The sequence below is a fragment of the Chiloscyllium punctatum genome, chromosome 8 (assembly GCF_047496795.1).
Source record: "Chiloscyllium punctatum isolate Juve2018m chromosome 8, sChiPun1.3, whole genome shotgun sequence".
Classification (NCBI taxonomy): Eukaryota; Metazoa; Chordata; class Chondrichthyes; order Orectolobiformes; family Hemiscylliidae; genus Chiloscyllium; species Chiloscyllium punctatum.
Window position 1 is genome coordinate 87,728,833 of NC_092746.1, and position 25,953 is coordinate 87,754,785.

General features: G+C 41.3%; 1 protein-coding gene across 1 annotated transcript in view; it reads left to right on the forward strand.

The window, feature by feature from the left end:
- The window catches only part of gad2 (glutamate decarboxylase 2), a 147,933-nt gene that overhangs the window by 107,831 nt on the left and 14,149 nt on the right, over positions 1-25,953 (forward strand). The window contains exons 8-13 of the mRNA XM_072575985.1: positions 413-492; positions 9,804-9,858; positions 12,860-12,976; positions 15,182-15,246; positions 17,098-17,176; positions 21,908-22,057. Of these exons, the coding sequence (XP_072432086.1) occupies positions 413-492; positions 9,804-9,858; positions 12,860-12,976; positions 15,182-15,246; positions 17,098-17,176; positions 21,908-22,057 (546 nt within the window). The remainder of the gene's footprint in view (positions 1-412; positions 493-9,803; positions 9,859-12,859; positions 12,977-15,181; positions 15,247-17,097; positions 17,177-21,907; positions 22,058-25,953) is intronic.

Sequence of the window (25,953 nt, forward strand, 5' to 3'; positions counted from 1 at the left end):
GTAGACAATGGGGCAGCATGGTGGCTCAGGGGTTAGCACTGCTGCCTCATGGTACCAGGGACCCAGGTTGATTCTACCCTCAGGCAATTGCCAGTCTGGAGTTTGCAATTTCTCCCCGTGCTCTGGTTTCTTCTCACAATCCAACAATGTGCAGGCTAGGTGGATTGGTCATGCTAAATTGTCCATAATATCCAGGGATGTGCAGACTAGATGGATTAGCCATGGGAAATGCAAGGTTACAAGAAGTGAGGGGAGTGTCTGGGTGGGATGCTCTTAGGTTGAATGACCTGCTTCCACACTGCAGAAATGCTCTGATTAAAATAACTCTTAACAAGTACACAATTCACCTTGTCTGCGTAATATGTTTTAACTCGAATCCTATTTATGTCACTGTGTGTGTTGATGCTTACAGAGTCATTTTTCAATAAAGAAAGCAGCAGCAGCTCTGGGGATCGGGACAGATGGAGTGGTTTTGATCAAGTGCGATGTAAGGTAGGTCACATTATACGTTGCCTGTAGAATTTTCCACTCCTCAAACAGTAAGAGACAGATCCTGCTTTCAGGCACATTAGAGGTCTCTACTGATGTAGAATCTGAATGTACATTCACTCAAAGCTCTGACTGCAGAGCACATTCACGATGACATTCCTGCAGCTACCAATCTGTTCAGCTCTGCCTCCATCTCCACCTTTAATGCCTTTGACCTCATTAAAATCCATTATTCCACCTTTCTCTCTTACCCTGGCTTTTCACTCTAGTACAGCTCTGATTTGGTCCCTTAAATCAAAATCAAAGCAGTGTGATTGACTCTTAGCTATTCTCTGAAGTAACCTAGCCAGCTGCTTGCTTCAATGGCAATTAAGGATGTGCAACAAATGCTGGCCTTGCCTGTAACATGCACTCCCCAAGAAAGAATGAAGAAAAAAATTCAAATGATCTCAAAATTCCTAAATTCCTTTCACTTTCCAAATCCCTGAAAGGCTTAATCCCTTCCAAATGCATGTCCCTCTTCCCTAGAACTCTAGGTTTGAATAATTTCATTAAGGTCTCAGTCCCTTCACAGAACTGAAGATAATCAGAAATGTTAAACTGAACTTACCATTTGCTATCTCTGGTGGACAAGAAAGATACTATGGCAATATTTCACAAAAGAGAAGGCAAGTTCTTGGTGGCATTCTAGCCGATATTTATTCCTCAGCCAACATGATTAATTAGTATCTAGGTATTACATATGCAAGTTTGTGACATTGTATTCTGTGCAAAGTGACTGCTGCATTTCCTTCACTCTGACAATCATGACATCCCTAAAGTACTTAACCAGTCGGTTCAACACAACTTATTGTTTCCATGAGTCGACTTCATGGTCCCATGATTTGGAGTGAATCCAACACAAGTGCTGAAGTATTATGACATAAGTAGAGAACTCATTCTGCAATGTGACTCCAGTGATGCAGGACTTGGACCAACCCGAATGCAGCAAGGTCAACGGGACACTAACACAAACAGAAAGATGTTATGCCCTCATGTTCACAGCACCTAGCCATTCTCTTTGTTTAGAAATATTTTCATGCGATTCTAGTCCTACAGCAATGAGGTCGACACTCCACTATCCTCTGAAATATCATAATCAGCCACTCAGTTGTATCAGAATGCTTAAGAAGTCTAAAAGAAATGAACCTGTGCCAATCACCTGTACCAATCTGGGCATCGGAAGTTACAAAGGAAAATTGAATAAAGTCAACTCTGCAAAATCCTCTTTATTAATATCTGGGACCACTGAAAAGGTTAGGAGAGTAGTGTCACACAACAGTCTGACATAGTCATATTAATGGAATCACACTTTACAATAAGTATCCCAGACTCGTCATTACCATTCTTGGATATGTCCTGTCCCACTGGTAGGACAGACCCAGAAGAGATGGCAACACAAGTGGTATACAGTCAAGAGAGAGCTGCCTGGGAGTCCTCAATATTAACTCGGGACATCGTAAGGTCTCATGGCATTAGCTTAAACGTGGGCAAAAAATCCTTCTGTTGCTTACCATGTTCCACACACCTCAGCTGATGAATCCATACTTCTCCTTGTCAAACACTATTTGGAGTCACTGGGGTGGCAAGGGCCAAGAATGTAGTCTATGTGGGAAATTTCAATGTCTATCAATGTGAAGAACATACAAAACTTCACCCTCATCAACCTGCCTGCCATAGATGCATCCATTCATGACGGTATCAGTAGGAGTGATCACTGCATAATTATCATTTTCATATTGAGGATACTGTCCAGTATGTTATGTGGCATTACCACCATGATAAGTTGGGAATGAATTAGAACAGATCTAGTAACTCAAGACTGGGAATCAATGAGGCGATGTGGGCCGTACTGCAGTACAATCTGGAACTTCATGCCCCAGCATATCCCCAACTCAGCCATTACCATCAAGCTTGGGGATCAACCCTGGTTCAATGAAGAGTGCAGGAGGGCATGTGAGGAGCAACATCACCATTATATAACAAAGAGGTGTCATGCTGGTGAAGCTAGAAAACAAGACTGCTTTCATGCAAGATATCATAAACAGCAAATGGTGGTCAGAGCTAAGAGCCAACAACCAACAATTCAAGCTCTGCTGCCCTGCCATATCTGGTCATGAATGGTGATGGACAATTAAACCATTCTCTGGAGGTGAAGGCTCCACAATTATCCTCATACTCAATGATGGGAGAGCCCAAAGCCATTGATGAAAAAGATAAAACTGAGCGATTCAGCATGGGGAGGGCAGAATGGTGGCTCAATGGTTAGAACTGCTGCCTCACAGTGTTGGAGATCCAAGTTCAATTCCAGCCTTGAGTGACTGTCAGTGTGGAGTTTGCACATTGCCTGCATGGGTTTCCTCCAAGTGCTTCATTTTCCTCCCATGGTCCAAAGATGTACAGGTGGATTGGCCACGGGGAAATGCAAGATTACAGGGATTGGAAGGGTGTTGGAATGCTCTTTGGAGGGTTAACGTGGACTCAATGGGCTGAATAGCCTATTTCCACACTGTGGGGATTCTTAATAAAACAAATCATGCAAAGTCTATGGGCCCTGATAACCTTCCAGCAATAGCCCTGAAGACTTGTATTCCCGACCTTTCCTTGCCCCTAGCCAAGCTGTTCCACTACAGACACAGTATTGACATATACTTGGCAGCATGGGGAAAAATACCCAGAATCCTGCACATATAAAGCAGGACAAATCCAACCAAGCAATTATTACCCCATTAGTCTGCTCTCAACCATCATTGAAGGGATGGAAGGAGTCATCAATGAAGCCATCAAGCAGCACTTCCTTAACTGTAATCTGTTCAGTGATGCTCCATTTAGGTTCTGCCAGGGAAACTCAACTTCTGAACTTATGACAACCTTGATTTAAATTGGACAAAAAAGCTAAACTCCAAAGGGTGACATGAAAGTGGCTAACTAGATATCAAGAGCACATTTTATCAGGTGTGGCATCAAGGAGTCCTAGCAAAGCTCCAGTCAATGGGAATCGGGGGAAAGCTGTCTGCTGGTTGGCTTCACACATGACACAAAGGAAAATGACCATATTTGGTGGAGATCAATCATTTCAGCTTCAGGACATTTCTACAGGATTTTTGTTTTATTTGATCATGGGCCAGCATTTATTGCCCATCCTAATTGCCCAGAGAGCAGGTAAGAGTCAACCAGACTGCTTTGGGACTGAGTTATATCGAGGCCAGAGCAGATACCAACTTTCCTTCCCTAAAGAGCATAAATGAACCAGATAGGTTTTCCCTGACAACTGACAATGGTTTAATTGTCAACATTAAACTCTTAATTCCAGGCTTTTATTGAATTCAAATTCCACCATCTGCCATGGCAGTATTTAAACCTGGGTCCTCAATACATTAACTGGGTTTCTAGTTTTAATAGTCTAGCGATAATACCAAAAGACCATCAACTCCACCCTTCCATAATCCCACCAACCCCGAACCATGAGGATTGTGTTCTAGGCCCAACCATCTTCAGCTGCTTCATCAATGACCTTCCCTCCATCATACGGTCAGAAGCAGACAGACTTGCCAATGATAACACAATGTTCAGCACTGTTCACAACTCCTCAGATACTGAAATAATCCATGTGCAAATGCAGCAAGACAATGCATCTAATCTTGAGCTTTACATGGCAAGTAATATTCACAGCACACCCTTGCCAGGGAGCTACCATCTGCTAAAAGAAAGAATTTAACCACTTCCCTTCCACTTTCATATGGGAATTCCACTGCTGAAACCTCTCCTATCAACATCCTAGAGATTACCATTGACCCGAAACTCCACTGGTCTCACTATATAAACACAGCACAGGCGGCACGGTGGCACAGTGGTTAGCACTACTGCCTCACAGCACCAGAGACCCGGGTTCAATTACCACCTCAGGCGACTGACTGTGTGGAGTTTGCACATTCTCCCTGTGTCTGTGTGGGTTTCCTCCGGGTGCTTCGGTTTCCTCCCACAGTCCAAAGATGTGCAGGTCAGGTGAATTGGCCATGCTAAATTGCCCATAGTGTTAGGGGCAGGGGTAAATGTAGGGGAATAGTCTGGGTTGGTTGCCCTTTGGCAGGTCGGTGTGGACTTGTTGGGCTGAAGGGCCTGTTTCCACACTGTAATCTATGGAACGTGACAGCGCAGTACAGGCCCTAATCTAATATAACCATAGGTACAAGAGAGGTCTGAAGCTACGAATCTTCAGCAAGTAATTTACCTCCTGACTCCCCAAAGCCTGTCTACCTACAAGGCACAAGTCAAGAATTTGATGGAGTACTCTCCACGTTTTTGAAGAATATAGTTCAAACAATGCTCATGAAGCTTGATATTATCCAGGACAAAGCAGCCTGCTTGATGGGCAGTACATCTACAAACATCTACACCCTCCTCCACTGACGCTTAGTATTAGCAGAGTGTAGTACCTACAAGATGGACTGCAGAAGTTCACCAAGCCTCCTTAGACAGCAGCTTCCAAACCCACAACCACCCCCACCTAGAAAGACAAGAATAGCGGATAGATAGCAAGTTCCCCTCCATGACACTTATTATCCTAACTTGGAAACAGGTCACCATTCGTTCAGTGTTTCTGGCCTAGCAAGGAACTCAGATGTATGAAACCATTCTAGAACCCAAAGGAATGAATTAAAATAGACCACCTTGTATTGGAAACCACAGCAACAAATACAGCCCTGTCCTACGTCAAAACTTCCTTACCAACATTTCAGGCTTGTGTCAAAATTCTTTCAGAATAACATTGATAGACAATGCCATAGACACCACCATCACCAACACAATCCCTTGAGTCAAAATCCTGGAACTTTCTTCCTTACAGCAGTAGTTACATCGAATGGATTGCAGCAGTTCAAGATGGCAGCTCACCACCTTCTTCTCAAGGGCAATTATGAAAAGGCAATAAATGCTGGCCCAGGAGGTGACACCCACATCCCATGAATGATTTTTGTTTAATGCAACTGCTTGATGCAACAATTCCAAAGCATTTGCCTTTGAGAAGCCGCCACTAAGCTTAAGAAGTAGAGCAGCAGGAAAATGGCAAACAGTGTTTGGGATTTTTCAAATATAGTAGGTGTATATAGTATGAGAGCACAGGGATAATTTTATATTCTGCATTGTAAACTCTGGTTCTGCATAGACCTTGGATGTCACAGGGGACTCATCATCTCAAAGTGGCTTAAAATTGTATATAATGATTCTCCTTTTGTTCACTAATTATCATTGCAAATTGCTATGGCAACCTTTGGTTCAGGCTCTTGGCTGACTGTCGAAAGAAAGAAAAAATGATGAATTTAACCTTAGAGCAATATTAACTTAAATACTTCAGGTCAGGCTGCACAGACAAATTTGTTATGAAATGAAGAGATGCAGATTTGGTGCTGTGCTGTCAGAATCACTCCTCCTCCGTTCTGTGTATGCCTAGATTTCTGAATACAATACAGCAGGTTAAAAACTTGTAACTACTTTTGCTGCTTTAACACATTTTGAGCTGGATATGTCACAGCATTTGGACCTAGAATGCCAAATGACAGCAGCCAGTGAACAGAAGCAGCAAATGGAAACAACCACTCAGGATCTACACACATCTTCAGGATCAGATTTGGGGAAATTTGAAATTTTGATTCCACTGGAAAGGAATCGAAAGGGTTGTGATTTAAAGCAGCAATGTGAGTGATTACCCTATCAGGAGCTGAGTGACCCTGACAGAAACCAAACTGAACACAAGTGGGCATGTGATAACCCTCCTGCCAACCCTTTCCATTACTTTGCTGATGATCAAGGGCTTTCTAAAAGGGCAATAATTGGGTGGGGTTGGATTTGTCCTTGTACAGGACATACCTGGGCCTTCTTCCATATTGTCAGTTCCACATTAGTGTTCTAACTGGACTGGAACATTTTGTCTGGGCACAGCACGTTTTGAAGCACAAGTCTTCAATATTATTGTCAGAATAGTAGCATCCAGTGTCTCTGGACATTTCTTGATTTCACAAGGAACAAATCAAATTGACTGAAGACTGGAATCAGTGATACTGGTCATCTCAGAGGACGTTGAGATGGATCATCCATTCTGCATTTCTCTTTGAAAATGGATTCAAATTCTTCAATCTTGCCTTTTGAACTGATCTGCTGTGCTCCCTCATTATTGAGGATGGAGATATTTGTCGAGTTTCCTACTGCCGCCAATTGATTCATTGCCCACTACCATTCATTGGTTGGCAGATGGCTTAGTCCCTCATATCGCATGCTGCCTCCCTTGTTTAGCATTCAAGAGACCCAGCTTTGTAATTTTATCAGATTGGCATCTAACTTTTATACATGTTTAGTGCTACCACTGACCTGTCCTCCTGCATGCTTCATTAAACAAAGGTTGACCTCTAGGCTTGATGGTGGTGATAAATCATGAGAGTTCCAGATTGTGGTTGATTCTGTTACTGTTGATGGCTACACCACCTCATGGATGCCCAGTTTTCGGTTGCTATATCTATTCAAAATCTACCCCATTTAATGTGATGATTTTGCCTCACAACATGATGGAATCTACCATCAATGTGAAAATGGGATTTGGTTTCCTCAGAAACTACGTAGTTGTCACTCCTACCAAAACAGTTGAGGATGGACAGATTAGCAACAGGCAAACTGGTGAATACTAGGTCAAGTAGATTTTTCCTCTTGTTCGTTCCCTCACCAGTTGCCACAAATGCAGTCTGGCAGCTATGGCCTTAGGACTCAGCCTGATAAGTTAGTATCTTGGTGATAAATGCCGAAGTCCTCCACCCAGATTATATTTTCATTTCTATTGTCTCTAACCCCACCTAACAGTGGTAGTGCTTATTTTCCCCCCAGCACCCACATTGTGTGTGTGCAGCAAAAAACAACAAGTGTGTAAAACTTTATTCGTTTTCCACCACCAGGAAGGAAAGAAACACCCAAGTGGCCAGTGTCAAACAGGGCCCCTCTCATCAAAGGGCAATACTCTGTGATCGAAAAGTGAAAGAGGAGGGCAGGGATTAAATAAAAATAGAGTCAAAAGGGGAAATAAACCATGATGCCCACCACTCCCTGAAAACCTCAAGGGTGTTGCTAGACACTGCGTGCTCCTTCTCCAGGGACACCCAGGCACAGACATAATCATGGAAGATGGGCAGGCAATCAGCCCTAATGACACCCTCCATGGCCCGCTACCTGGACCTGTTTATGGCTGGGTTGGCCAAGCCCAGGAGCAGATCCATGAGGAGGTCCACTGGCCTACCCTCCCCCCTCTCCACCTGATGCCCAAAGATCAGGAGTGTGGGACTGAAGTGCAACCAAAAGCACAGGAGAAGGTTTTTCAGAAAACAAAAACGGGAGTGCAAATGCCCACTCCACCCAGATTATATTCTGTGCTCTTGCCACCCTCCATGCTTTCTCCAATTGATGTTCAACATGAAGGAACATTGATTCATCAGTCTGGGAGTTCAGGATGAACATGGTACATGGTAATCAGCAGGAGGTTTCTGTGCCTATGTGTGACCTGATTCATGAGACTTCATGGGTCCTGAATAATGCTCTTTTTCCTCCGAGGTTCAATGCACACTGATCAACGGCTGACACATCAAATTCCGGTTTCAGAATTTGCATCCGCACACAGACCTTCTAGGGCCACACACCAAAAATAACTTAGAGGAGTATTAGTTAATGTTGAGGACTTGTAGGGCAGTTGTGGCTGTACACCACAGTGCTACCACCTCTGCTGGGTGTGTCCTGCTGGTAGGACAGGGCTTCTTGAAGGTTGGTGATGATGACGGTGATGTCTGAGGCATTATCAGTCAAATATGATACTGTGGGTATGACTGTGTCAAGATTGTTGCTTGTCTAGTCTATGGGACTTCTCTCGTCACCTTGACACAAACCTGAGATGTCAGTAAAAAAGTCTTTGCATGGTCAACAGGACCATATTTGCCATTGTGATTTCCAGTGCTAAGTTGTCTGTTTTGTGTCATTCCTTTGGACCTCATAGTGGTTTTTAATCCATCTGAGTTCCTTGCTAGGCTATTTCAGAGGGCAGTTGAATCATCCATGTTACTGTGCATCTGGATTCACATGTAGAACCAGCCAAAGAAAGCATAGATTTCTTTCCTTAAGGGTTGTTAGTGAACAATTCTGAGGAAGGATCACTCAACCCAAAACGTTAACTCTGATTTCTCTCCACAGATGCTGTCAGATCTGCTCAGCTTTTCCAGTAATTTATGTTTTTGTTAGTGAACAAGATGGGTTTACATGACCATCAGCAATGTTAACATGATTGTTATTAGACAGTCTTTTAATTCCAGATTTTTTAAAGTTAAAAAGTCAGCCATTGTGAGGTTTGATTCCATCATCCCAGACCATAAGCCTACGGTTCTGAATTATTAGTTCAGTATTATTGTTAAAGGTCAAGTTACTGGACAGGAGTCACATGCAACTCTGCATGCCTGACTCAGGAATGAAATTAGTGCTGAGCTATCCTTATAGATGTTACAAACAATGCCAAATGTGACACTATGCCACGTATATAATTATTAGAACAAATAAATAACAATACAGCACAATGTCCTTCGGCCCACCAAGCCTGCGCCAGTTTCTACTCCTTATTTAGATCCATTACTTATTCTCCATACCCAGTTTCTATCCCTCTGTTTACATCCTGTCCAAAGAAGAAAGAGGCAAAATGGTCAAATGCATGACCAAAAGAGGTAAGTTTTAGTCACCTTTTAAAGAAAGGAGAGAAATAGAAAAATAGGCAGATATTTGGAGGAAATTCAAGAATTCAGGAGCTTGCTAGCTGGGGCCAGTGGTGGAATGTGGTGGAGCTAGTGGTAAAATGGTGAATTCTCAAGAGGCTATAATTGGTCATGCGCAGATGTTCCAGGGAATTATAAGATTGGAAGAGAACTCTGTCAATGTATTGAATTAGTGCTCACATTTACAAAATTTCAAATGTTCCACTAGTTGGCAAGACAATTAATCAGGATAATGTGACCGACCCCCCACGCATCCCCACCTCCCCCCCCCCCCCCCCCCCCCTCACCTCACTTTGCTCCCCACTTTCCAACAGTCTTGTGTTATTAAGATTGAAAAATGTGTTTTTCACTGGATACAGGAAGTGGAGTAGCATTTAGGACAAACCATAGATCTTAGTTTGCTTTTACGAAAAATGTAAATAATTGAAATACCATTTGCAGATGGGTAATGCATTTCAAAATATGAATGTGTGTTTTTGAAAATTGCAGGGGAAGAATCATCCCATCAGACCTTGAGAGAAGAATACTTGAAGCTAAGGAAAAGGTCAGTTCATTTTTTAATTAAATACAGACCCAATTAAAACTGTTGCATGTTTTCTACACTCAATTCTGAATTAAGCATGAATTTCCCGTGGGCAGAGTGCCAGTTTAGAGCACTCAGCTGTCAGCTGTCAAATAAGTTTCTATTTGTAGTCAAGTGACCATAGTCAAGGAGCTAGTGACAAATTTTGTAATTAGTTTAAGAATTCAACAACCCAGCTGCCTCATGTGGGTTTGCATTTTATCAAGTTACTTATCAGTACCAGTTACACAACTGCAATAGTGTTCCAATAACTTTGATGTGGATTGGCAGGATTCAAAGTCCTGCTTAAAACTTTGGTGTCAACTATCTTTTTTCAGAAAACTGTAAACTCTGGGTATCAGGTAGACAGAGGAAATCAGTGTGAGTTAGCTCTATATTACAAATAACAAGTTTGTAAGATTGTTGTGCTTTAGCACTGCATCTTTAATTTAGGGTAAGTTGGAAGAATGAAAGGAATCATATGAGCTGTTTTGAATTCTTCCCAACATCAAATCTCTGTGGCTTAGTTGTTAAAGGTTATGTAAGGCAGCCCAGATTGTTTCACTGGGGGAAAAAAAATGCAATATTCACACCTGCAAGCAATGACCATACCAGTGGAGACATTGATCAGACAGGGTACAGCTGGTGGAGGTGACAGCTGACTTTTTACTCCCTGGGAGGAAAGTTGACTGTGAATGGGCCAATGTTTAAAAAGCGTACCTCACAACAGTCACATGGTAGGCTAAACAGTCTGAGGATCTGATTTCTGCCACTCAGGGAAGCGGGACGTCCTGCCTTGGGAACTGCCAGAAAACTGATTACATAGCAGTTCCCGAAAGTGGATTTTCAGAGATTTACAACTGTTTTACTGTATACTTATTGTTTCATACAAACACATGTTTTTACCATTTCCTTCTTGACCTTTTTACTCTGTCCAGAAGCCATCTCTTCAGTAAGAACCAAACTCCTTTTTTTATTCATTTTATTTCTACCCAGAGATGCTTTAGTACTACTGAGATGTTTGTTTTTTTGCCATCACCAAATGACCCTGTCGATGTTTACTTTATTTCCACCAGAGAATCATCTATGTTTCTGACTAAATGAAAAACTTTAAAAGCACAGCCCATGAGGGGCAGTGCAATAACAAGAGAAGTGAGAAAGGTAGAGAGAGGGGACTAAAGTAAAATGGAGTTCGAGAGGGAAGAATAATCTGACTTTATTTTATATCCAGGAGTGCTCTTACACAGAACTAAACCCTTTCCTTCCATTGCCAAATCATATAGAGTCATAGAGTCATAGAGATGTACAGCATGGAAACAGACCCTTCAGTCCAATCTGTCCATGCCGACTAGATATCCCAACCCAATCTAGTCCCACCTGCCAGCGCCCGGCCCATATCCCTCCAAACCCTTCCTATTCATATACCCATCCAAATGCCTTTTAAATGTTGCAATTGTACCAACCTCCACCACATCCTCTGGCAGCTCATTCCATACCCGTACCACCTTCTGTGTGAAAAAGTTGCCCCATAGGTCTCTTTTATATCTTTCCCCTCTCACCCTTAACCTATACCCTCTAGTTCTGGACTACCTGACCCAAGGGAAAAGACTTTGCCTATTTATCCTATCCATGCCCCTCATAATTTTGTAAACCTCTATAAGGTCATCCCTCAGCCTCCGACGCTGCAGGGAAAACAGTCCCAGCCTGTTCAGCCTCTCCTTGTAGCTCAGATCCTCCAACCCTGGCAACATCCTTGTAGATCTTTTCTGAACCCTTTCAAGTTTCACAACATCTTTCTCATAGGAAGGAGACCAGAATTGCATGCAATATTCCAACAGTGGCCTAACCAATGTCCTGTATAGCCACAACATGACCTCCCAACTCCTGTACTCAATACTCTGACCAATAAAGGAAAGCATACCAAATGCCTTCTTCACTATCCTATCTACCTGCAACTCCACTTTCATGGAGCTATGAACCTGCACTCCAAGGTCTCTTTGTTCAGCAATACTCCCTAGGACCTTACCATTAAGTGTATAAGTCCTACTAAGATTTGCTTTCCCAAAATGTAGCACCTCACATTTATCTGAATTAAACTCCATCTGCCACTTCTCAGCCAATTGGCCCATCTGGTCCAGATCCTGTTGTAATCTGAGGTAATCCTCTTCGCTGTCCACTATACCGCCAATTTTGGTGTCATCTGCAAACTTACTAACTGTACCTCTTATGCTCGCATCCAAATCATTTATGTAAATGACAAAAAATAGAGGACCCAGCACCGATCCATGTGGCACTCCACTGGTCATAGGCCTCCAGTCTGAAAAACAACCCTCCACCACCACCCTCTGTCTTCTACCTTTGAGCCAGTTCTGTATACAAATGGCTAGTTCTCCCTGTATTCCATGAGATCTAACCTTGCTAATCAGTCATGTGGTATTTTTAGTTCATCTATCAGAAAGGGAGGGGAGGAGGAGGTTCAATCAAAATGAGTTTGAAGGTGGCCTGCATGGCTCTCTAAAAGTAAGGAGCTGAGGCCCAAATTGGCTTGAAGACTTATTGTACTCTTTTACACCCAGGGAATGTTAATTCCTGGGAGTCAGGGGAAGCTCAGGAAAGCATGACCCATGATCTTGCCTGTGCAATGCTTCCCAGGATTGCTGGGGTTTCCCCTACATCTAGGCTGCTACATCCAATAGGAAACTGTTTATGTAAGGGCTACCATGGAAATGAGGCATCTGATTGCAAGCTCAGCCCAGCCAGATCATGTTTCTCCAAATAGAAATGCAGCCTTTCTATGAGGTACTACAAGTGGATGTGATTCTCTGTGCCCTTTACATTCCATTCCAAAGAACTTAGAGAGAAGGGCAGCGGTGAACAGAAAAATTCCATATTCCAATACTGGGAACTGCATTATACCATTTTGGTGCCTCCTTTAAATAATTCATGCAACTCTTCTTAATCAGTCTCTTTTTGTTTTGTTCAGGGCTTTGTGCCATTCTTCGTGAATGCTACAGCTGGGACAACAGTATATGGTGCCTTTGATCCTCTTGTAGCTATTGCTGATATATGTAACAAGTACAAGATCTGGATGCACGTTGATGTAAGTGTGTCCATTCACCTAAATACCTTCATTAGGACACTCCTCCAGTCTGCACAATCTGCTATGATTGATCTTCACAGAGCCACCTTGTAATTATTAATTTCATATTGCTGATAGTATTGAATAATGGGGTAAGTTTTACAATTTAGTATTATCATTATCTTCGTAGTGAAGAAGTGACAAATGCAATACAAATATGTAGCCATGTGTGCCTTCGATACTTGGATGAAAAATAATGCACTGTACCAATTAGTTATAATGACTTATAAACCTATTGCCAATATTAACTCCTGTCACAACAGGACATAAATCACAAAATTTACTTTAATTATAGCATTTCATTGTAAAGCTATGAAAATTGAAGGATTATTCACAGTTTGATCAGATCACTATCTAAATTGGCTATGCTTAATGATGTAAGGATCTTACTGTCAAAATTAAATTGCACATTATTTGCACCTATCAATATTTGGTCTCTTGCTTGATAGCTTTCCATCTTCCTCTACAGCTATTCACATGTCCTCAGCATTTTTTTCTCTTGACCTTCTTTGAATATGTTTCTCTGCCTCATTATAAACTGATTACCATTCAGCTAGGCTTTCTCCATTTCTTTGCAGCCTCATCAATAAGGCATTCTCACTCTTTAATGTGAACAGTGATGCACAGGCTACACCCAGACCGAGTCCAGCTATCACATTTTTACACATTTTAGAACATCAGATATAGGTTTAAGAAAGAAAAAAAAGTAGCAATTAATAATTGGGGTTTAAAGAATTGTAGTGAGGCATAAAATGCAATTATGTGAATATAAGAACTAATCTGTTCATTACATAGCAACAAAACATATGAATCATGGATAATTCAGCCTGTGATACTAAGCAACGACGTGGATAGAGTGGAAGGGTGATTATTGAAGGATAGAGCGGAAGGATGATAATTGAAGGAATAGCTGAGGAATTTGGCTGCCTGTAAGCAATGTGAGCATCTTTTACAGACGTTCTCCTGGCTGTTTTATATTACAAAAAATATCCAGCAAGTCAGGCTTCTGACCCACAGGTATGTATGAAACATTGCTTCAAGTTTCTTGTAAGGCATCTACAATGATCCTTGTAGCTGCATGGCCTCACAAAGTTTTCAATCTGCTCTGTCTGTGACTGCTAAAGGTGCCTTTAGCCGTGGCTGTAAATGGTCATCTTAATCTTGGAAGAACCATCATTATAAGTTACTTTGTCTCTCAAATAAGTTTGTCAGCGATGATTGTCTTAGAGTGACTAGTCCTGCCTGAAAGGGGTTGTCTTGCAAGATGCAGAGTTAATGCTCACAGTCTATCCAAATATTGATGAATGGAGCTCACTTCTGGTCATGAAGACCATGACATTAAGCCCAACATCTTGAACAGCCCTTTGCGCTTTATGGGAATCCACCAGCATGATGAAATGGAAATAGTAACAGTGAATAGCCACTGTTACTATTCACTGGGATAACAATGAAATGGTGGACCTGTTAAATTAAAAGAGGTCAGGATAGATGGGAATGCGGACTTCAGAATTATTGAATGATGGAGTAGGCTTGAAAGGCTGAATAGCTTACTTCTGAGCATAATTCCGATGTTTGTGTACACGTTTTGATATACCTGCAAATAATATTTGGACTGAAACCACAAATATCTTTCATACTTTTCTGAAACAAAGCATGCCAATTGAGATATAAGAGGCTGCGACATTGCTTGCCTTTCTCATTAGCTATCTATGTTTACATTATCCATCCCTTTAGAGTTGAGCTACTAGCCAGACTTTCAGCATATCCTGTAAGTTTGTCACTAGAGCGAAGTTAGAGCTGTCTTGAGAATTTAGTGATTGATCTATTTATTTGTTTATTTCTTTGAGTGGAATCTACAAAATTATACACAGTCTCTTCCATACAGTTTTGATACACTTTGAACTGATAGCTGGACTCTCTCAGTATGATTTGCTGGGACTATGGAAAATCAAGCACTTGATACTTTTTGAGCTTTCAATTCAGCAGGAGGCAAATTATAACTAAATGCAGCCTCATTCCATTTATTTTGCCAGTAAACAAAAAAAAGGCATCCCCTCTCCAAATTGAAAAGCATTTCCACAGTGTGACTTCAACCCATTTTTGTTGTCTTACAAGTTGAGAAATGTTGTCACTGTCATGTTTCATTTTGTGCTCTGTCATATTCAGGCAGCCTGGGGCGGTGGTCTGCTGATGTCGAGAAAACATCGCTGGAAGCTGAATGGAACGGACAGGTAAAGGGCCATGTTAACACTTTCCCAGATCTGGGTGCAGAGCTTTGGCCTGCTGGTTCTCAGGCAGTGTGGCTCTGAGTGTTTGCATCAGTGGGATGAGTGAAATGCATACTCAAGGGAGATTGACAGAACTTCTAGGGAAACAAATGAATTTCTGTGGAAGATGGGTTATTTCTATGAAAATTCAAAATCTTTTGAGGTCAATTTTTAATGAGAAACAAAAGGCAAGAGGAAGCTAATAGAGCAGTCTCCAGGATAAAGTAAAATGCTCTTGCAAAGGAAGTCAATTTAGGGAAGGATAGAACCTGGAACAGAATGTGTGCAGTTTCTTGTGGCCCCAGCAATACAGTCCTTATTTTGGCTCTGGCTCTTACGCCTGGGAGGTTTGGCCCATTGAAAAGATCTCCACTCTCAGGCCTCTGGTCAAAACAGTTGGCTAAGTCCCAAACACATTATCAGATGTTTATCACTGCACTCAACCCCCAATTTTCACATGAAACTCCCTAATGACTGTGAAGTATTTTGTAAATGAATGTGTTCCTAATTAACCTTCACATTGCTGTCCCTGCAGGCTGAAAGAATATACTCGGTGTGATTAATTCTATCTTTGGATTTGATGGTGCCCTAAAAGCTGGTGCATTACCTGCACTTTCATGCTGACCCAATTATTACAAAGGGCACAAGCCTGTAAGGCCAGTATTTGCTGCTTATCACAAATTGCCCTTAAGAAGGGTTTATGGAGCTGACCTATTGAGCCGTTGTAGTCCATCTGGTGGGAATGCACCCACAGTGCTAGTAATATGGTTCCCAGTCAAGAAGCAGTGTGTCTTGAAGGCAAACTTACAGATGGTGATACTCCAATGCACCTGCTGTTGACCTTCAAGGTGGTAAAAATTATGGATTTCTAAGAAACCTTAATGAGTTGCTGATAACCTCCACACATTTGGAAGTGGCTTTAATGGATGTCTTCCTTCAACAAGTTTAACTTTGCGTGACTTTTATACCATTTGACATTTGGATTAAATAGTAACAGTGGGAGATGTAGTTTGTCAAAAAGAGAAACACTAATTTGTGAACTACTGTTAATGTTATTAGTGGTTTACCTGAACTTCATGGCTTATCAGAGTCCTTTATGGTTCACCCAGAGTTTAATGGAAAAATATTCTCTCTTGTCATTCCTTGTGAGGTTTATTATCAGCCAATTCCTAAACCTGATTGGGAACTGATAAGAGGGATATGGTGAATGAAAATGCATAATTTTCAATTGGTGATCAACATCTAGAATTTTCAGGATCAGAGTCAAATGCCTGGAGCCCCTTTCTTAATAGCACTGTGCACATATTTATCTGTATCACATGGATTGTGCAGAACCACCCTCTCTAGAACACTTGGGAATGGGCAACAAATGTTGGCCTTGCCAGTGATGCTTGAATCCTGTATAAGAATACAAACAATTGAGAAGAATAAACCTTGAACTATTAAAAATAACATCACATTTATTGGAATATTCAACTTGCACTGAAAACAGATGCCAAATCCAGAAAGCATTCCTATGTAATTCCTGCACACACCTTAATTTTACCAAGGATCCTATAGCTAGAATATAATTTTGATTAGCATATGTTAGTAACTCTGCAATACTGTCAGACAGCTGAGTACCCAGACCAGCTTTATATCACATGAAAAGGCCTTAGGTGATTAAATGTTGGTTGACCTGTCACCTCTTCCCTTGATTCCTCCCCTTCACTCAACAGTTTCCGACAGCTTTTCACATATAAACGGGGACTTTGCATTATTTTCTCTCCTCTGGCTGATTTCATGAATAAATACAATTGATGCTTTTACTTCCAGGGGCAATTCTGTCACATGGAATCCGCACAAAATGATGGGAGTTCCACTTCAATGTTCTGCTTTACTTGTTAGGGAGGAGGTAAGGGCTATATTCCTCGCTCAATAATGCAATTGTAAGTTTTAAATGTCATTTACATATGCAGACCAATTCTCAGATTTGGTTAGCAATATCTAACATTTTCAGGATAAGAGTCAAATATCTAAAGTTTCTTTCTTAATAGCACTGTGAAGGACTCTACATTACCCATAGAACTGTGCACCTTCACCTTCCGTGCTCAGCACAGTCATTGGTGATCTCGCCCAAGACAATGATAGAAGCCCCCAGCTAGTTCAAAGCAAACTTGGAGAATATCAACCTGGGCTTTCCATTCCTGATTATTTGGTGATCTACCTAATGACATACATGAAAGGTTCAACAGCATTGGCTGAGTAAGCGATGGACTTGAGTGGAATGTTAATACAAGTCAAAACATCAGCTGTTACTTGCTCTTGGTATGTGGCAGCTCTTAACTTTACACTGATGCACCACAACTACCACATGGCCCTTAATGATCAAGAAACTCTCCTGCTCTTACTGTCTGCCACAGGTAGGCTGGAAAGACTTACAGATTGTTCATCAATCTGTTTTGCTCTGTTTCAACACAATGCCCACAACTCCATCAGGTCCTGAGATGGGACTTGAACCCAGAGCTTCTGACTTGGAGTTAGGGATGCTATCACCCTTCCACAAAATGTCTAGACTCTTGGTGTATTCACAAACTGGGTCACTTAAACAAGGCACAATGAATAACAGCTATCAGTTCTGTGTGTTCCTGTATTATGATTACCTATATAATCATATTCCAGTAAAAATAGCAGTCCTGAAATTCCTAAACTCACCCTTTGCTTTCAGAATTCAGTAAAATGAAAATCTCAGCTGCTACTAAATGAGCACACAAACTGTGGGACATGAGTTTTTCAGCAGTCCCAGTATGACTCCACTAATTAGACCAATGACCTGCCACTCAAAGGATGGTCTTGAGGGCTGAGAAAGCCTAAAGAGATGGAAAGTAAATTTTGTGACTACTCTCAAGGGTGCATTTATACAGTTTTATAAGAACTGTCCAATTTAATCTTACTCTTTAGCTTTTTCCCTCTGACTCTGCAAATTAGTCCTCATTATGTCCATGCCAGTTGCATTTTGAAACTTGTGAGAATGTATCATGGAGGGTGGATAAAGGGGAACTACTAGAGACAGTGGATTTGGATTTCCATAATGTATTCAATAAGATGCCACAAATAGGTCACTTTCAAGATCATGGTGTTGATGTGAAGTATTAATATGAACAGAGAACTGTCCAATAAATGGTGAAAAAGGGGTTTGAATAAATAGATTATTTTCAGGTTGGCAAACTGCAATGAATGGAGTACCATGGGTCTGTGCTAAGGTTTCAATTATTTATAATATATAGACACTTGATTCACGAGGCTGATATAGCCTGCCAATTTGAGTGCTTTCTCATAATTCCAACTCTCTCTGTCTTGCCACTCAACTAATTTTTTATCCATGTAACTAATTTGCCCTCAATTTCATGTGCTTTCACCTTAGCTAACAGTCTGTCATGTGAGACTTTATCAAAAACCTTCTGGAACTCCAAATAAACACCATCCATCAATTTACCTCTGTTCACCACCTTTGTCACCTCTTCCAAAAAACACTGTGAAGTTTGTCAGCATGATTTACTCTTCACGAGTGTTTGCTGACTGTCCCTGATTTACTGAAATTTTTCAAGTTGATCAATCAACCTATCCTTGATTAGAGACTCCAACAATTTTCCCACCACAGATATCAGTCTAATTGGTCTATAATTTCCTGGTCTCTCTGTGTCACCCTTCTTAAAGAGCAGAGTGACATGAGCAAATTTCCAATCCGGAAATACAATTCCTGAATCCAGAGAACTCTGAAAGATTAGGGTTACAATATCAGCAATCTGCTCTCTTACTTCCTTTAGGACCCATGAATGGAAAGCATTAGGTGCTGGGGATTTGTTACTTTTCAGTTACATTAACTTTCCCATTATTGATGATTTACTTCAATTTTACTTCAACCCCGTCCTCGATCGTCTGTCAATTTCTTTGGGACTTCCAGCAAGTTATCCTCCTTTTCCGCTGTACATACTAAAGCAAAATCATCACCCAGCTTGTCTGCTATTTCTCCACAGTTATTGACAAATATCCCCACTCTCAGCCTTCAGTGGGCCAGTTGTACTGTTGACCAGCCACTTTCCCTTCATATAACTATAAAATCTTTTCTTAATGTCTTTTCTGTCCTTGCAAGTTTCCTTTCAAAATCCTTTTTAGCTACTTTCATAAGTCACCTTGTGGCTCTATGTTAATCTTTGTTTGTCTTCTATTCTGTGGGATCTGTACTGTTCCGTACTCAAGCTACCTGCCTTGATGATACAAATCCAGTCCATTATTTGGTCAATAGATCAATATAGAATTACTGTATTGATAGAGGTTCCTTCACTTATGTGAGAGCTTAGACCAAAGCTCAGTCCAACTGTGCAAGGGATGAATAAAGTAACAGCTGGTGGCTGTTTAACCAAAGGGTCACCACATTTCAGGCAAGGGGAAAGGTTGAGAAGGAGAGTCCTTCATGGTAACTACAGTCAGAGCAGGAATTGAACCCATGTTGTTGGCATCACTCTGCATCTCGTGTCCAACCAACTGTTGTTGCTGTACTGGAACAACTTGGCTAGGGAAGCAGCAAGTTCTGGAACATAAGTCTTCAGTGCTATCGTGGGAATGTCGTCAGGGTCCATAGTCTTTTCAGTGCCCAGTGCCGCCAAACATTTCTTAGTATTATGTGGAATGAACTGAATTGGGTGAAGACTGGCAAGTGTACGCTGGGAACCATTGGAGGAGTTCAAGATGGATCAAAACATTTCCAGTTCAAAGATTTCTGAACTCTTGTAAACTCTTCTCTCTAAAAATGTTAAACATAGATCACTTGTTGTAGGTGAAATCACTCTTCAGTAGAAATATGAAGCAGTTTAAAGCAAATCAGCTTTCTGCACCAGACTTTATTTCCTGCCAACATGTTCAGGTTCAGTGAAAAATTGGCTGCTGATACATTATCTGCCATCATGTGCTATCATCAGAGACTCATTGCACCTCTATTATCTTAATTCATTAGGATAGACTATCCTGTTGGCCTGTTAGTTCAGCCATCTATAGTCTTTCTCCTTGTTAGTAGCAATGAGAATGATCTTCCATAAGATCTGTACCCAATTGTGTTTCCTTGAGACCAATAGCAAAATGAAGCTGTCTTGAGACCAGGCAGCTAAGCTTATCAAACCAGTCTAATCTTGTGGTTTCTCTTGTACTGTTGACAGTGAAAATACTCAGTCTTGCCATTAACAAAGCAGCCCACTTGATTGGCACCATATCCATAACTATTCATTTCCTCCACCACTGACACTCAATAGCAGCAGTGTACACTGTTTACCAAATGGGCTGCATAAGTTCACTGAAGGTCCTTAGATATCACCTTCAAAACCCCCAACCTCTTCTATCTAGAGGGACAAGAGCAGTAATGATCTCTTGGTGAGGCAAGTTCCAGCATGTTACTGGAGACTGCTTCCCAGCACTGTGCCTTAATCTTTTGTTTCCCAGAACAATTCTTGAATCACTACTGCGATGGAATGGTACCTCTGGCCACCAGGGGTTTTGCCTTCAGAAGGTAGCTCGACTTTCACAACATCCACTGTCCCCCTCTTATATTAGCAATGTGCAATTTCCCAGTGAGGCTGTTAGCTGCCCAACACCTTCCATTGGCCCTACTGCCTGCTGAGTGCCAAATTAGATAGAGACTGCCTTTAGGTGGCCCCTTTCAGGGGCATGGTGCAGCTGGGTGAGACTCACATGCTATCAAGGTATGGACTAGCATATGGTTCCAGCTGTTGTGAAAAACTAAGATGGCAAGATACAGGCTTGTGAGAATTGAATGAAAAATAGATTTGCATCCTTCAAGTCTTTGTGGCTCAACCAACTTGCAATTATTTGAAAAAAGGGTTGTGGGGGGCAGGTTATTGTGTGTAATTAAGGCAGAGATAAATAGATTCTTGATTGGCAAGGGGATCCAAGATTATGGGGAGAAGGCAGGGGAGTGGGGTTGGGAAACATATCTGCCATGGTTAAATGGGAGAGCAGACACAATGGGCTGAATGGCCTTATGCTGCTCCTATGGTCCTATGATATTATGGTCTTATGATTATCAACATTAAGTACCATGCTGCAAGAAAAACTGTGCCATTTTAAAGTGAAAATTAAAGCTATTTTAGTCACAGAGATAGAAAATCAGTTCACATTTGAAACTGCACGCAGGGAATACTGCATAACAAGAAAGTTAATAGAAAGACATTAAAATGTGGAAATTATAAAGCTGAATTGAAAACAAAGACAGATGCAAGGGAATGATTCAAAGTCAGGTTAATTCATAGGAGCATTTGCTATTTTCAGCAGTATTCTGTACTGATCAGTTCATGCTTGTTTCTGCTGTTTAAACTGAGTAAGCTAATCATAATTATTCCTACTGATTTTCAATAAAGTTCTGCTGATGAGCAAATCAGGTAAATGCAGCAGGATATCAGCTCAAATGTACTGTTGAGGAAAGAATGGATAGAGGATTGATCCTTTTTAAAGTGATTTTTTTTTTCAAATTCACTGTAAATTGTAAATCTTACAATATTATGTAGATAATGCAGTTACCTCTTCCATGAGGTGTAACTGGCACAATTCATATTCACACTTGTTTGATCCTTTGCAGGGGCTGCTGCAGAATTGTAATCAGATGAATGCCTGCTACCTTTTCCAACCTGACAAACAATATGATTTGTCCTATGACACTGGAGATAAGGCGCTACAGTGTGGGCGACATGTCGATATTTTTAAATTGTGGCTAATGTGGAGAGCTAAGGTAGGCAATTCATTTAGTTATTTCTCATTAATTATTTCTTCCTCAGATGAATAAACGGTGGGCATGGATTGTAACTTGCTGAAAAATGTGTTGCTGGAAAAGGTCAGGCAGCATCAAAGGAGCAGGAGAATCGACGTTTCGGGCATAAGCCCTTCTTCAGGAATGACTCATCCCCGGCTTATGCCCGAAACGTCGATTCTTCTGTTCCTTTGATGCTGCCTGACCTGCTGCGCTTTTCCAGCAACACATTTTTCAGCTCTGATCTCCAGCATCTGCAGTCCTTACTTTCTCCAAATGGATTGTAACTTGTCAAGATCCTTTTTCTGAAGCTGGTATTTATGAATGTAGTGCATAAAACTCAAACAGGTTTGATGTGTAAGTGTATAAAGAAAAGCAAGCCCCAGCACCTCACATATTGTAGCAGTGTTATGTATTGAACGCTGCACATGCCTGTGAACAGATCTCTCACAAAAGAGCAAGGTTAACTGGCATGGATATTTTAGTCTCAACGATTGGGCAGGGTATACAGTGAGGGAGTTAAGATTGTGGGAAAGCATAATTTCCAGCCCATCTGCCACTGCAATCTTCATCCACACCTTTGGTCGCTTCCAGACAGCACCCAAAGCCTGCCTCCTCCATTTTCATAAATTTCAACTCATCCAAAATTCTGATGCCATATCCCACTACTCACCCTAAACTTCCATCCTTGTTGTTCTTTGGTACAGTCCCCATTGCCTCATGTGTAAACTCCTGATCCCTATTGTTTAAATTCCTTCATAGCCTTGCTGCTTCATACCTCTATTTTGCTTTCGGAGTTGCACATCCTCCCTCGAAATTTACAATTTTTGAAACACTAGGCTTTTTGAACCCACACTTCCCATTGTCCCTTCATCAAAGCAGGACTCACTCTCTAAAATTCCCTCCCTAAATTACACACCTCCCTACCACTGTCCCAACCTTTAAAAGCATCTCCAAATGCATGTCTTTGGCCAAGCTTCAATCGCTCTTCGAAACATCTGCTTCTTTCAAATCAGTATCCATATTTGATTTCTCATCATAAGACACTACGAGAGGTCTTTGTACATTAAAAGTCCTATATGAATAGAAGACTTTGTTGCTTCTCTAACTTGGAATGGTGCTTGGAAGCACCCAAAATCTTTGAATGGTTAAATGACTTACAAATAAATGCATCTTCTGCAAGGCAGTTTATAAAATTTATTGAATGGGATTACGAGTAGATCTGTTACAAACCTTTTTAATTAGTATGTGAGATGATGCGATTTGGAAGATTGGCAGATAAATTAGTTAAAAAGAACAAAGCCACTGAATATGAATAGCGTAATCTCCATTTTCTGATCAATGATTCAATCACACACTATATAAAAATTAGGAATAGAGTAGATTATTCAACCCTCAACTCTGCCTTTCAAAAGGTTCTTGGCTACTCTGTGTTCAAAATTCCACATTTCCATCAACAATCAGCTTTCTTTTGAGTCCTCAGCTTTAAACTGAAAGTGCTGTTAAACTTCTATGCTTGCCAGCCTTAAGTAGGGTAATTTTCAAGGGTTCCAGAGAAAATGAAGCTTAATTAAGAAGCAGCTCAATCCGGATCCTCATTAAATGACTCAGATAGGTCTTCTTGTGTTAGGAGCAGATGTATACAAAGCCAACTTAGTGCCGCTAAGAACTTGACTGTGACTCGCAGTGATTTGGTAGCTAGGACTGCTGGATATTTCTAGTCTTTACAGTAAAAGCAAATGCTGCAGATGCTGAAAACCGGAATCAAACACAGAGAATACTGGAGAAACTCAACAGACTCACAGCTTCTGTGGAGGGAAATGCAGGTTCTGTTTGAAGGATGGTCATTGGACCCAAAACATTAATTCTGCTTTCTCTCAACAAATGCTGCTAGACCTGCTGAGTTTTTCCAGTGATTTCTGTTTTTGTTTCATTTTATCATTTTGAGTCCAGCAGGGCTCTTCTTCAGACCTGAAAAGTGTTGGAGAATGTTTCTTTTTACACTTTTGACAAAGTCAGAGGAAAGAACAAATGGCCCAATACAAAAGACAAAGTGGTTGTTAATGGTGACGAAAGAAAAAAAAGACAAGAAAAGTGAGTGCAAGCTTGAGTATTAAAGGGAGATATAAGTCCTCTGCACTGAGACCAAACTGAATAAGACACAAATCAAGGTGTTGTGGTTTGGGGCGTGGGGTTTAGAATGTAAGGAAAATGGAGAACAGAGAAAATTCAAACAGTTCCTGAAGTCATAGAATTCAATATTGAGACCTTGAGGCTGTAAAGTCCCTAAGGGGAAAATGAGGTGTTGCATCTTGAGCTTGAGTTATGTTTCACTGGAACATTTCAGAAGGCCCAGAACAGAAATGTTTGCATGAGAGTGAGTGGTTTATTTAAATGACAAGCAACTGGGAGAAAAGGAAACATAAACAGAACACAGGTATTCTGAAAAGCGGTCACTGTGCTTACGTTTAGTCTCACCAATGTAAAGGCGGCCACATTATGAGTGCCAAATAAAATGGACTACATTGAAATAAGTACAAGTATAACACTGCTTCATTTGGAATGCTGGGTCATGGACAGCGAGGAGGGAGGAGGTGAATGGGCAAGTATTATTCCTTCTCCAATTGTCTGGGAGGGTGGCTTGGGGAGTGGTGAGGATGTATTAGGAGTGAACCAGGGTGTCATGGAGGAAACAGCCCCTGCAGCCCACTGAAAATGGAGGGGAGGGGAGGGGACAATATGTTCGATGGTGGCATCTGGCTAGAGATGGTGGAAATAGCAGAGGATGATCTTTTGAATGCAGAGACTAATGGAGTAGAATGTAGGAATACGAGAAACCCAATTGTTGCTCTGAGAGGAAGAGAAAAATTACAGATATGTCAGACACATCTGTAGGTCCTGTCAACCACAGTGATGGTGAATCTTGGTAGAGGAAAAAGGAGGTTGTGTCAGAGCCAAACCGGTAGGAGAATAGATGCGACGGAGAGGGTAAGAATGGGAGAATGGAATGAGATCCTTGCAGGAAGCAGGGTGAGAGGAGATGTAGCCAGTTAACTGTGGGAGTTGGTGGACTGATAATGGATATTGATAGACCGGAGTAGAAACAGTGAAGTCAAGGAAAGGAAGGAAAAATTCTGAGATGGATCATGTGAAGGTGAGACAAGGGTGGAAATCGGAAACAAAACTGATTAACTTCTTAAAATTTGGACAAAAGCAAGAAGCAGCACCGAAATATATCATCAATGTATCAGACAAAGAGCTGTGCGTAGGACCCAGGTAGGACTGGGAATGTCTCACATATCCCATAAAGAGATAGGCATGGCTGGGACCCATGAAAGTACCCAGAGTCACACCTCTGACTTGGATAAAATTAGATGAGTTAAAGGAAAAGTTGTTCAAATTAGGAACAAGCTCAGCCAGGAAAAGGAGGGTGGTAGTGAATGAAACTGTACAGGCCTCCTTTCAAGGAAGAAGCAGAGAGTTTTTTGACTATCTGGATAGAGAACTGAAGCATAGAAGGATTGCATATCAACAGCAAAAAGGTGGTGACCAGGGCAAGGACACTGGAAATTGTGGATCTGATGTAGAGGATCAGAAGAATCATGAATGCAGATGGAGAGAGAATGAACAAAAGGAGGCAAAATAGAGTCACGATGGGAAGAAATAAGTTCAAATGGGCAAAAACAGGCTGAAATGATGGGTCTGACAGGATTTTCAAATGGAGATGGAACATTTGTACACAACATGGACTGTAGTGGTTCAGGAAGACAGCTCACCACCATCTTTTCCAGGACAATTAAGGATTCACAATAAATGCTGATGTGGCCAATGGTGTCCAAAATAAATGAAAGAATACGAATAAATATACCTAAACTGCT